The sequence below is a fragment of the Crocuta crocuta genome, unplaced genomic scaffold (genome assembly GCF_008692635.1).
Source record: "Crocuta crocuta isolate KB4526 unplaced genomic scaffold, BGI_CrCroc_1.0 scaffold96, whole genome shotgun sequence".
NCBI classification, from domain to species: Eukaryota; Metazoa; Chordata; class Mammalia; order Carnivora; family Hyaenidae; genus Crocuta; species Crocuta crocuta.
The window spans coordinates 2,288,148-2,301,621 of NW_027531522.1; the positions used below are offsets into that span (position 1 = coordinate 2,288,148).

Genomic DNA, 13,474 nt, shown 5'->3' on the forward strand with positions numbered 1-13,474 from the left:
TCTTTGCAGACAACAATAGCCTTCGATGCTACTCTGTGGCTTCTGCAGCATCCGCAGGGCACGCTGCACAGGGTCGGTGCTCCACCAACACCTGTTCCCTCGGTTTGACTCTGTAAAGCGGCCCTCAGTAACTCCCGGGCGTGGGCGCAGACCACCCGCAGCCACCCTCAGCACCTTACCTGGTCTCTCTGTCTTTGGGTATTGTAGCTGTGCTGTAAGCAAACACTTGTTTCTCAACTAGAGGTGGGCCGAAGTCCACAATGCTGGATAATCCTGGACTGGTCCGTGGCTTTTCAATATATACCAAGGTGCCGGGCTCCTTTTTGAAGGCCTGGCGGCTTGGAGAGGCCCGATCTGGCTGCAGGGTGTGAGGGGGCCCGTGGGCGTTATGGTGGGCATGCATGTCTACCATTCTCAGGTCACTGACTCGGTGAGGGGAGGCGGGGGGTGTTTTGGAGCCCAGGGTAGGCAAGTGGCTATCTGGGTACTTCCTTGATTTCTGTCTGTACAATGACTGCTCCATATGCATTTCTGCTTGCAAAGAAGGGTTGCAGTATGCACTCGCTGAGCGAATTGCCGTGCGGTGATATGCAATGATGTGATCAGGTACATCCAGCGGGTGACCACCGTGGGAAGAGGCTATGCTCATCCGTCCCTCATGATAAAGGTAAGGATCGGTATAGAAGCCCTCGTTTCGGTACATTGCAATGTTCTTGCCACTCATGTCTTCATCTGGCTTCACATCTCTTCTTTCCAAGATGGCGCTCGGGCTGGGTGAGATGGATCTGGAGACCGGCAGGCTAGAGAGTCTGTCTCTGGGGATGGTGGCGTTGCCAGGGACAACCATGGGGCGGGTGCCCCCGTAAGGAATTCTGGATGGGGAAGGAGGCATGGAATGGGGTACAGGAGTGGATGGTGGAGAATTTGGAATGGCATGGGGTGGATGAGCTGTGGATCCGGGTCGAGAAGCGCCAGGGCCATCTCCTCTTGCATAAACAATTTCTCTCTGCATCTGAAAATAAAACAAGAAGTCAGAAAATCCACTTTGATATTCATGTTTGTAGAGATGTCTCAGTGTGACAGTATGGCTTGCCTGAGGCAGCAGGCTGAATCATGGCCCCTCCTTCAGCAGGGTGTCCATACTCTAATCCTTGGAACCTAGAACTATGTCACCTTTAGGGGCAAAAAGGGACTTTACAGATGTTCCTTTTTTTTTTTTCTTAAATAGTTTATTGTCAAGTTGGTTTACATTTAACACCCAGTGCTCATCCCAACAAGTGCCGTCCCCCATGCCCATCACCCCCNTCACCCCCCTTCCCCTCTCCCCCACCCCCATCAGCTCTCAGTTTGTTCTCAGCATTCAAGAGTCTCTCATGGTTTGCCTCCTTCCCTCTCCCCCACTATTTTTCCCCTTCTTCTCCCACATGGTCCTTTTTAAGAATATCGAGGTGGGAAGATTGGCTGGGATTATCCATATGGGCACAATGTTACCCTACTATATGTGAAAGAGGGAGGAGGGGATCAGAGTCAGGGTCAGAGAGAGGGACTAAATGATGCTCTGCTGATAACTGTAAAGATGGAGGAAGGGGCCAGGAGTCAAGAGATGTAGGTGGTCTCTAGAAGCTGGAAAAGGCAAGGAAATGGATTCTCCCCAAGAGCTTCCACAGGGAGTGTGGCACTGCCAATACCTTGATACTGGCCTGTAAAATCCATTCTGCACTTCTGATCTCAACAACTGTGAGATAATGCATTTTTGGTGTTTTCAGCCACTAAGTCTGTGGTAGTTAGTTACAGCAACAATACACCCAATAAAGAGCTCAACATTGTGAGGTTTTGGGGGAAAACAGTGCAGTGGTTTACTTTTTCAGGTCATAGAGTCTTAGACACACTTAATAAATGTGGATCTAATGTATCAAAAGTGCTAAAATTTTATTTTCTAAAATTTGTCTGGGGCCCATTTTCTAGTATTAGCCCTGGAAAATCGTTACTAAGCATCTTATCTTTCTAAGCAGATAGGGACATGGACAGAGAGGGTAATGAGATGCACAGGGAAAATGTGGAAGTAAGTTTCATTAATTCACCTGCCCTCTACTTGAGCCTTGGAGAAATCAGCTCCAAGAGGTTAGGAAAAAATCATGATCTGAGAGATAAGAATGCAATTGAAGGCACAACTCGGGGGAGGGGGTGATGTAAGGGAGAGAAGAGGGAAAGGAATCTCAGGCATGGTGAAGAGAGGGACTCCTAAGAAAGCCCCTCTGGGGTTGCCTAGTGATAAAGAGACTGATGGAGTTGGCCATCGTAAGCCAAGTACTTCTTGCCTAGGCGGCAGTGACTTCTGGGTGGTGTCATTACCATCCAGTTCAAGAGAGTGAGGACTCCCACCCGGTCTTCCACTAACTCTCTTTTGGAAAAAACAATGAGTACAGAATCAATGAGTTAAGAACCATAGACACCGAGAACAGACTGATGGTTGCCAGAGGCAGGATGCTGGGGTTGGGTGAAATGCGTAAAGGCAGTCAAAAGGTATAAATGTGCAGTTGTAAAATAAATGTCATGGGGATATAATGTATAGCATGGTGACTATAATTAATAATATTGTATTGTATATTTGCAAGTTGGTAGAGGAGTAGATTTTAAAGGTTCTTCCCACAAGAAAAAAATTTGTAAATATGTATGGTGATGGATGTTAACTGGACTTACTGTTGCCCATCATTTGCAATACATACAAATATCAACTCATTATGTTGATGAAACTAATATAATGTTACATGTCAATTATATCTCCACCAAAAAAGAATCAAGGTAAGGGGGCAAAGGGAAACTAATTTGCAATTACACTACTGTGTGGAAGAAGGGGCAGAATAAAAAATACAAATTAATTCAAAATATGAACAGTTGATACGTTTTGTTGAGGTCAAAGCCAAAGAGGGTAATAACCAACTCACTGGGATTCTCCAGATGGCTATAGGGAAAGGATGGACAGCTTTGGTACCTCCCAAGCCCACTCTTCCAGTTCTATTTGTACCATTACAGGAGCCCATACATTGCCATCCAGACTTTTGACAAGGGGAGCATGAGTGGTTGGGGGGTGGGTGAGGTAGGGGCATGAGAGGAAGTGGGCTCACATGGACCAGAAGCAAAGTGAGCAGTCAAAAGACCCACAGTGTGAGTGGTGGGGAGGGATAAAAGAAAAAAACAGAGGCAACAGGAGAAGGTTGAATGAAGATGAAACAGAGAGCGATGTTCTGAATACACACCAATTCCTTATCTTATAAATTCATTCACTTAGTAAGCAATGTTTACAAGCACTTGCTAAGAACCAGGCATTGTTCTAAAAAAGCCCCCAAGTTCCTGCCCAGGAGAAGGTACATTCCTCTGTATATCTCTTAGATGAGCATATATCTCTTATCTTGTCTCTGGAAGAACTCAGCAGTGCAGAATCCCTAACCCGGAAGTTTTACACGTTATGGTGGATTTTCTAATGGAAATGGCCAATAAAAAATGCAAGCAAGATGCACGTATGTAGCAACCAAAAGGGACCTTGTGAGAGTGTGCTACCCGTGTATCACTAATTTGGTTCCTCAATCCCCTGGGGCGGCCACCTGTTTCCAGGGGCCCCAGAGTATGCACGCTCCTCACGTGCATTTGCAATTTTATCTCCATTAGCCTCACACACATCCCACAACAGGCTAGTCTGTTCCCTGCCTCTAAACCGAACCTGGGACATCCTCAGGCTGTCCTCACCCCTGGGACTCCCTCCCCATTTCCTGGCCCTTGCGGATCCAAACCAAGGCTGAGGGTCAAGGTCTGGCTCCAGGTGCATCATAAGCTCTAGCCCACATGGGCCACTCTCTGCTCACTTACTTGACACCCTCATGACTCAGGTGCTCAGGGTGTTAGACCAGGAGGGCACCCCCAAGGTCACTGTGTGATGATATACATGATTCTCCTCCCACTATGGCTGAGGTACCATATGTCAGAGGTTTTGTAGCAGGTCTACACAGATCCTTTGTAAATATCTCTACCATCCCATCTTCCACAAGGCAAGACTCAGTGAAAAGAAGAATTGGTAAGTAAGGCAGGACTTCATAGATCATGAAATACAAGAGGCACCGGCTTAGGCAGCAGCACATATCTGGCCAATCTCCCCAGTCAGACCACACAACGCAAGATTAAATCCAAATGAAGGTAAAGATAAATTCATACAGATTCAAACATGCCGCTATGTATAAAACATAACACAGCGAGTGCTCAAGGCAAATCAAGTGCAACAAAAGGTAGGAAACTACTCTCATCATTGACACCATTTTTTAAAAAAGGTTTCAAATGTCTAGAACTCACTTTGGATAAACAGTAACCCAAACTCTTAGTCTTCTTTATCTGGCCTCAGATTACATCAGAATATGGGGGATTCTGACCCCAATTAACACAGCGAATGCCCCCCCTACCCGCTCCTTTTCTGGCAAATAGTACAGAACTATCTAGAAGGATAAGGAATATTAATGAAAGGAAAATATAAAATTAACTTTAATTAATGAAAAGTTGAGTAAATTTCTTTTAAAACAACACAGATACCAGGGAGCCTGGGTGGCTCAGTCAGTTAATGGCCAACTTTGGCTTAGGTCATGATCTCGCTGTTCATGAGTCTGAGCCTGTGTTGGGCTCTGCACTGACAGCTCAGAGCCTGGAGCCTACTTCAGATTCTGTGCCTCCCTCTCTCTCTGCTCTTCCCCCACCTGTGCTCTGTCTTTGTCTCTGTCCCTCTCTCAAAAATAAACACTAAAAAAAAAGTTTAAAAGAAAACCGAGATACCTGCATAGATATTATAAAAAACCAAAATTAGTGACGTGAAAAGAAATGGTTAGGAAGTATATTATATAACTAACTTCTAAAGTAAAACACACAAAAATCTCATTAGACTTTCTTGATGTTACGTATAGATGAATTCAGAAAGAAAGGTAACAGCAGCAATTCTGATATGCTGTGCACTCAAATGGGGATGTGGGTGATAGTCAAAATATTTAACATCCAGTAGCTAATATTATACGGGTACCAAGCAACCAGAGTGGGACTTCAGTCAACAAGGATGGATCCTAGCTGTATGCAGTCAGCATCCGGTACCCATTGGTAGTGCTGCATATCAACCTTGTCTTGTCCACTTCAAACTAACCTTGCCATCACCCAACAGGGTCATGGAAAGAATCACTGTCCACCTGAGTCATCTGCAGTGGCGGTGAATACAAGGACTCAGCCGTGACAGAACAGGTGACCTAAGATGGAATGCCTCCATCAATCCAGGTGACTTTGAGGTTGGAAGTCTTTGGCAGAATTCCTTCCTATCTTGCTTTGCCAAACTATGACTGACATTACAAGACCCATGAAAAAAAGAACCCATGATAACTTCATCCTCAGCTATACAGAGAGCCCAGGAAGAGAATGACACAATGTTTCCATTAGACAGTGGGAAAATGTTTTAAACCTACAACTAGGATGAACCTTTAAAACGTGAAAACTGACATTCCTACAAGAGAGGATATGGACCAACTAAAGGCAATCACTCTGAAAATGAGACAGAAGCAATGGAGAGATGAAAAGAGAATCTTTTTCAAGTCTTCACTATAATCTCCCAAGGAGGCCACTTGCTTTTCCAGTAAAAAGTGGACTTTGTATATTCTGGGAGCTATTCACTCTCTGGTTGACAATCAGGATGATGATTAAGATGCTATAATACATAATCTTAGGAAGTTCCAGCCTTATATGTTAGTGTTCTTTCCGTGGAGAGATCTTCCTAGAATCAGCCACCCACATAGTTTTGTTCTGTTTTGTTGTTTACCTGGTCTCTTTTGCCTAATGAGTACAGAAATGGCATTAAATGCATATTGAGTTCTTCCTGCGTTAGGCCTCGAAGTCAGACCTCTTAAGGAGAAAATTATATCAAACTTCAAAAGTAAAATAACCACACACACACACACACACACACACACACAGAGTTGTGACTCACCTTAGTATATCTGACTCGCTTCTTCTCCCACCAGTCTCTGAGGCCACTAATCCCATCATGTCATTTCTCTCCAAATATTGGATACATTGTGTCATTGACACTTCTGTCCCAGAAGCTTTCAACACTAATGTCTTTTTAAATAATTTTTTATTTATTTTTGAGAGAGAGAGAGAGAGAGACAGAGTGAGCAGGAGAGGGACAGAAAGAGGGGGAGACACAGAATCCGAAGACAGTGAGTCTCCAGGCTCTGAGCGAGCTCTCAGCACAGAGCCCAAGGTGGGGTTCGAACCCACGAACCACGAGATCGTGACCTGAGCCGAAGCCGGACGCTCAACCGACTGAGTCACCCAGGCGCCCCTCAACGCTAATGTCTTTATGTGGGCTTTGAAGAATTTCATTTCCCATCAAGAAAAAGTTAACCTAAACCCAGGAATAAAGGTTCTCTCCACACCTTAGCTGCACACCTCAGATCTCTATTTGCCTATACCTCGGCCCAGATAAAGAAAATATTAATTTATCTTCACTAGAATCACCGGCAATGTATGAAGCAGACAATTCTCACTCTGCGCCTTATTTTGTTGAGCATCACCTGTCCCTCCTGCCATTACTGCCCAAATCCCTGCTTTCTCTCGGTTGAGTGCTTCTAGTTCTTGTAAACAGTGGAGTTTCCGCCGGAGCTCAGCACCACGACCCTGGCTGAGAGGCTGCTGTCCCCACTCACAGCACGGACCGCAGTAAGCTGTTTGGGCCATACTTCCCAGAGGCCAGAAAGAATCTGGGGGCAGTTTCAAATTAATTACCTGAAATTTGAGTTAGGAATCCTCACAACATATCTATATTTCATTTCCCCAAAACACAGTAAGTTAAATCAAACATTGCTCATTTAGAAGTTTCCTGAATGTAAGATAAGAAGGGGCAAAAATCTTAAAATTGTTTCGGGGAAAAAAAAAAATCTAGCATGCAAAATGTTTATTCCAAATCATTTTGGGAAACTGTCTCATGTAATCACGTCTCTTTGTGGAGTATTTAAAATATATATATATGCTTTGCGGAAAGGAAGTATTCTGTACAGTTTATTGTATTTCAAACCCCACCCTTCCAAGTCTAGAATTTGTAAACACACCACTCAATCAGCCCACACAATGAAGTAACCGGACAAAACTGAAAAGGATTCTTATGAGACTCTTTCAACCTCAAATAATTAAAGCCACTTACTTTTTCTTACGGAAATCACCTGTAAAACTAATGCCGTGAAAAAAGCACATTGGCTCAGCTCCCAATTACGCGAGTCCTTTGTTTGCTGGCTTCATCTAAATCCTCAGTTCCACATTTGGATGTCTTAGACAGCTTTGTCTTCAGGGAAAAAAAAAATCTCAAAGGCCACAGATCCTAAAATGCTCCCAGCTTGAGTGTTTACAACCAGTCAAAACCATTTTGTTTCACCCAGTCCTCTGAGTGAGGCTGTCACAGCCATGGATGAAAAGTAGTCCTCCCCATGATAAGCCAATTTCTCCTCCCCTTGGAAATTAGTCACTGAGTAACCTCAGCTCACATCCAACCACAGGCTACCTCACGGGTGACTCAGGCCTTTAACAATTGCTTACATGGAAAACACACACCAACGAATAGACTCTGAGAGGCCTAGGTAAATGGGTTAACAGCGAAGGCAATATTACCAACCAGACTGGACTGAAAGGCAAACAGGATCATTGAACCCGACGACCAGCCGCCACAAGGCCATCGGAAACCCTGTTACCGTATCAGACCAACTCTCAGAGTGTGATCTGCTGAGGAAAATCTAGGTAGACCAGGAAGCACCCAACACTCATTCTGCTGCCAGACTTTTGAAGTTGGTGGATGGGCAAGTGAGGGGAACGTAAGCCTCTCCCCTTCTCGTGTGGAACAGCGGAAAGAAAACAGAAGGGTGATGAAGGAGGCTGGCTATTAATTAACCAGCCTGGTTTTACCAGCCTGAACTTTGGGGAGCGGCCATTAATCACTCCTACCCAGCTCCAGGCAAGTAAGTACGATCATTCTGGGAAACATACCTGAAAGAAGAGAAAGGGAAAGCCAGGGCTACGCCAAGAGGGGATTCGAGAAAGGGAGCTGGGGCCCTTCTGCGTCACCCCTCAACATGGCAGAGGAGGAGAGGCCAAGGCGGTCTCCAGGGACCCTCCCCCCACCCCCAACGGCAACTGCTGTCAATGCAGCTGATCTCTTGCAGGACGACAGGCACCAGAAGGGGTGTGTTCCTAACAAGAAGTGGCTTGTGCAGCGCTGAGCAGAGGACAGGTATCAACGTCTCACTCACAAAAGGTGAGGGAGAAAAAGCATTTCCTTAGCTGGCGGGTATGCTCTGTTTAATCACCACCATGCTCTCTGAGCCCTCAGGGACCGACGGGAAAAGAAAGCGATCCAAGTGGGAATCCAGCGACAAAGTAACTCGAAATGCTGGGCTGGAAACCCGCTGGCCTCGCTCCACACCCCGCAACCACGCTCTGGGAAGCCTGTGCATTTTTCAAACATTTTAAGGCTTTTAGAGGCTGTTCTTGCTGACCCAAAGAATTCCATGACGTCTCTCAGGTTCAAATCCAGTCACTGTTGCAGGCTTTCTAAAAAAAACTGTTTACTGCCATCAAAATGCTTTGTGGGGATTAAGGGAGGGAGACAGGACACCGTCACCCTCCTAAGATGTCTCCTTAGAAACAATATTTGCATGAAGTGGTTGTAACAGACGCCATCTAAGAGGTGGGAGAAGAGGAGAAGGAACACAAAAACCCTTGTTTCGAGGTTTAATCTAATCATCAGGAGTTTGTGAGTTCTCACCAGAGTTTGGGAAGCACACGGTATCAGCTCCTGGCGTGTCTGGCATACATTGGGCAGGTTTTGTTTCTTCAAACACATGCTTTCCAGGAAGGGGGATGTAGGGGTTGGTCTCCCTGGTCTGATCAGGTCATGATTCCGCCCCTACCACATTCCTTGAAGACCTTGATTTCCGGCATCAGACGTCCTAACCAGCATCGTTCTTGTACTGATTTACCTGCTGTTTACGCAAGCTTACGCATCCTTGTAAGGATGGATGGATGGATGGATGGATGTGCGGTGTCTGGGCCACGCTGCCCCCGCCCCCTTGGAAAACAGATGCACTGAGCGCTCACTGCTGTTCCGCTAAGTGCATCACGCCATACACAATACAGGAATTCGTGCCAGCCGTGGCAGAGACAGGTGGCTTCTGTTGACCCAGGTGCCATGCGAGGCGGGGGGAGCAAAGTGTGAGAAGGTCTGGTTTACCTCTCTCGTCTCTTCCTTCCTGTCATGTGCAAAGCAACTTCCTTGCACTTTTCTTTTCTTTCAAAAATTTTTTAATGTTTATTTTTGAGACAGAGAGAGCATGAGTAGGGGAGGGACAGAGAGAGAGAGAGAGAGACACAGAATCTGAAGCAGGCTCCAGGCTCTGAGCTGCCAGCACAGAGCCCGACGTGCGACTTGAACCCACAGGCCATGAGATCATGACCTGAGCCGAAGTCGGACACTCAACCGACTGAGCCACCCAGGCGCCCCTCCTTACACTTTTCTAAAACGCTTCAAGGCACAGTCTGGAAAGGACATGCATGGCCTCGTCATCACAAGAGCTGTTAAGTCCCTGTCAGGAGTTTGAAAGCAGCCCAATCCTGCGGTGAATCAGGATGAGTTAAATACCTCCAGTAAGAGGCACACAGGTCACCCTCGCAGGGGGGGTGATGTGCGGGGGGGTCGATACCCTAAGGTCCTTGAGTGCCAGCTGAGGGACCAGGGAGGATAATTTCCTAAGCAATGTCCTGGTGCTGTGCAGAATTTGACTTCACCTGTCTGGCTCGTGCTCTCCAGAGAACAGCTCATTCAGGCTCACTCGCCGCAAAATGTGGCTCAGTCTGGGTGCGGCCAACCACTAAGTCCCCGCACTCTGGCGTCCTTTCTTTGCCAGACCCTCCTCTGCATGACCTACTTCGGGAGGCAACAGCCTTTGTGAATTTGTTCTTCCCAGTGGTGTATGGAGTGTTCTACTCTTGATTCCCCTTCTTCCTTTCATTAACTGGCACGATAAACAAAGTGGAAGCCATTTATTTCTTTTGAGTTAGTATTAAAAAAGAATATGCTAGTAAATATTCAGTATTACCTCAACAGGAAATAATTTTTATGCTTTAGTAAGGCTAACAGTCTTGTGAAATTTATTTCTTTTTCCTCCCTCTCATTCATTTCTTTATTGGCTTTTAAAAAATTACATACGGTAAAAGGAAATCTAAAATGTGCTTATGAGCACGAAGAGGGCATTGTGAAGGGAAGTAATTATGATGTTGGGAAATTTCAAGTTCATCTCGCTTACACTGTTAAAATCGCAAAGGCGGTCATTTGTGAGGTCTTCGTGAAACTATTAATGTTTCATTTGATCATAAATGGAATGTCTGCCAGACACGAGACAGACAGGCTGCTGCCAAAATTATTAAATTCTCAGCAAAGAGACGGTCCAGTCAGTGGCTGGCTGATGGCTGTATTTAAGAAGAGCATTACTTCCACAAATATTTTGAGATGGGAAGTGCTGGTGAGCCCTCCAGGACCAGGGCCCGGCTGACGTAACACTGTCCAATGGTGATTAAAGACCCCGGTCTGGAACGGACGAGAATCATGTTAAATAAATCACCTAGCTCCCAAGCCACAGCCAGTAACTGTGTGGAGCTGCAGGGCAGATAAAAGAAAAATGTGCTTCTCTCACTGATACTCAATCTTCTTCTGGGAAACTCCTGGATCATCCAGGCCAAAGACAACCTCCTTTTGCACCTAAAATAGTTACAGTTTATAGAACAGTATCTTCTTTCTACCACTTGTAACAGAGAGAGCAAATAACTCCTTGTTTCTCATCTCCATCTTTCTGTACATCCTCCTGTAAGGACGCTATTTGTGTATGCATATTCCTTTGGGGCTTCTAGATTTGTTCCTAGTGGTAAGTCCTTTCTGTTGCCCAAGTAGAACTCTTCAGTGCCTTTGACTTTTTCCTTTTCTGACTGTTCTCTGAACTCCCATTTAGCTTGTCAACATGGACTCGGCAACATGTAATACAAATACATTGCTTTGTTTAGGACAATGTTTCTTATTCCATAAAGGATTTTAGATGGTTACAGGCACCACACACACAGCCACAAACACAGGATAATCATCCGGCAGTCTGCAGCTTACAGTTGTGATTCTACTTTGCGGGCCTCTGATATCAGTGAAACACAACAGATCTGATATTCCTATCCTCATGTGATAGGTTAGGAAAAGGAAGTGTTAGGAGTTATGGACCTCGCCCATCTCTGCACAGTGACAAAGTCGTGAAGCAGCAAGAATGGCCATCTTCAGGCCATGTCCCTGCTTCCTTCACAAGTTAAGTGGGAAACTACATGTCCTCTAAGACACTGCGTCCCAAAGGCCTTCCCTGCAGGGACTACTCAACATTTATCTGCTTGAGCTCTGAACTGCAGCATGGCAAACCTGGTTTGAGACGTACCTCATCTGCTTCACTCCCTGATCCAGATTTTCACAGCACAGGAAAAAAATAATAGACATCTCAGGGGGCTTTGGGTCCAATTATCGAGACACCCTCTTGATTACTATTGGGTTTTATCTGCTTTCCTCAAAATTAGTTACATGTATGTTAGTATATGTTTATGTACATTACACTTACGTACACGTACTTCTATATTCTGTATCACTGATTATCACTACATAGATATCACTACATCACTAGTCATATATATGTAAACCTGTATACACACATGATGTAGTCACAGATGCCACATTACTTATGAGTTAAAATGTCTACATCTCATTTGATTAACTTTCCTCACCTTGATGACTCCAATCCCAATATTGAGCGACATTCCTGGGACCACATCTCTCAGAAGTGTATGAGTCCCTGAAAAAGGGTTACTACTTTGTCACTTTATGCTCTGCCCCTCTAAACTTTCATTAGGAAAACTGACCAAGTTGATTACATTGTAAGTGAAAAAATCTGATACAACACTGTATAGCTTGAGGTTAGTCCCAGCAATGTAAGAACATTTTTATTAAACATTTTTAACAATTTGTCATTTTTTAAGTTTATTTATTTTGAGAGAGAGAGAGCACAAGCACAAGTAGGGTGGGGCAGAGAGAGAGAGAGAGAGAGAGAGAGAGAGAGAGAGAGAGAGAGAGAGAGAATCCCAAGCAGGCTCCTCACTGCAAGCACAGAGCCTATGTGGGGCTCAAACTCATGACCACGAGACCATGACCGGGGCCGAAATCACAAGTCGGATGCTCAACCGACTGAGCCACCCAGGTGCCCCTCAATTGTAAGAATTTTTGAAAAAAAATCTCAGTTTGATGATATGACACATTCTCACTGCATCTCAACAAACTGATGACAATCTGTATAGAATTTTATGCTCATAGATGTAGCTTAAGGATAGGTATTTCTCAGTTGGGAAAAAATGGTGTGTGAACAAATTGATGGGTGGTAGATGACAAGTCTTCTGTTCTTGGTCTGTCACTGATGTGTCACACCCCAGGACCCCTGTGGCAGTGTCTTAGCAGTCCCAGTGTCTGAACACCGAGTGTTCCCTGGTACGTGTACGCCCTTCAGGTCCACTCCTCGTCCCTCTGCACATCTCCCTCTTTGCCCGCAACTTTTCTTCAATGGCCCCCGTGGACCCAGGTTACAATCATGGCCCTTCTAATGGCATCAGCCCACTGCCCGTATTCTGCTCTGTTTTCATATCAACCAAAGCAAAGCATGTGGTGACTCTACTAGCAAGGAATAAGGGGAGTTATGCTGGCGGAACCAGTTTAAAGGGGAATTTTACACAAAACCGCAATGAGATACCACCTCACACCAGTCAGAAGGGCTAAAATGAACTACTCAGGAAACAACAGATGTTGGAGAGGATGTGGAGAAAGGGGAACCCTTTTGCACTGCTGGTGGGAATGCAAACTGGTGCAGCCACTTTGCAAAACAGTATGGAGGTTCCTCAAAAGATCAAAAATAGAACTACCCTATGACCCAGCAATTGCACGAGTAGGCATTTATCCAAAGGATACAAAGACGCTGATTCGAAGTACATGCACCCCAACATTTATAGCAGCACTATCAACAAGAGCCAAATTATGGAAAGAGCCCAAATGTCCATCAACTGGTGAATGGATAAAGAGGACATGATATAGCTCCACGATGGAATACTACTCGGCATTCAAAAAGAACGGAATTTTGCCATTTGCAACAACGTGGATGGAAATACAGTGTATTATGCTAAGTGAAATAAGCCAGTCAGAGAAAGACAATTTCATATGATTTCGCTCCTATGTGGAATTTAAGAAACAAAATAGATGAACATAGGAGAGGGGAGGGAAAAGTAAGATAACAACAGAAAGGGAGGCAAACCATAAGAGACTCTTGAATATAGAGAACAAACTGAGGGTTGC

General features: G+C 45.1%; 1 protein-coding gene across 4 annotated transcripts in view; it reads right to left on the bottom strand.

The window, feature by feature from the left end:
- The window catches only part of KIAA1217 (KIAA1217 ortholog), a 297,582-nt gene that overhangs the window by 62,366 nt on the left and 221,742 nt on the right, over positions 1-13,474 (bottom strand). For all 4 annotated transcript variants that reach the window (XM_077772488.1, XM_077772490.1, XM_077772489.1 and 1 more), the window contains one exon: positions 180-1,012. In XM_077772488.1, coding sequence (XP_077628614.1) covers positions 180-1,012 — 833 coding nt within the window. The remainder of the gene's footprint in view (positions 1-179; positions 1,013-13,474) is intronic.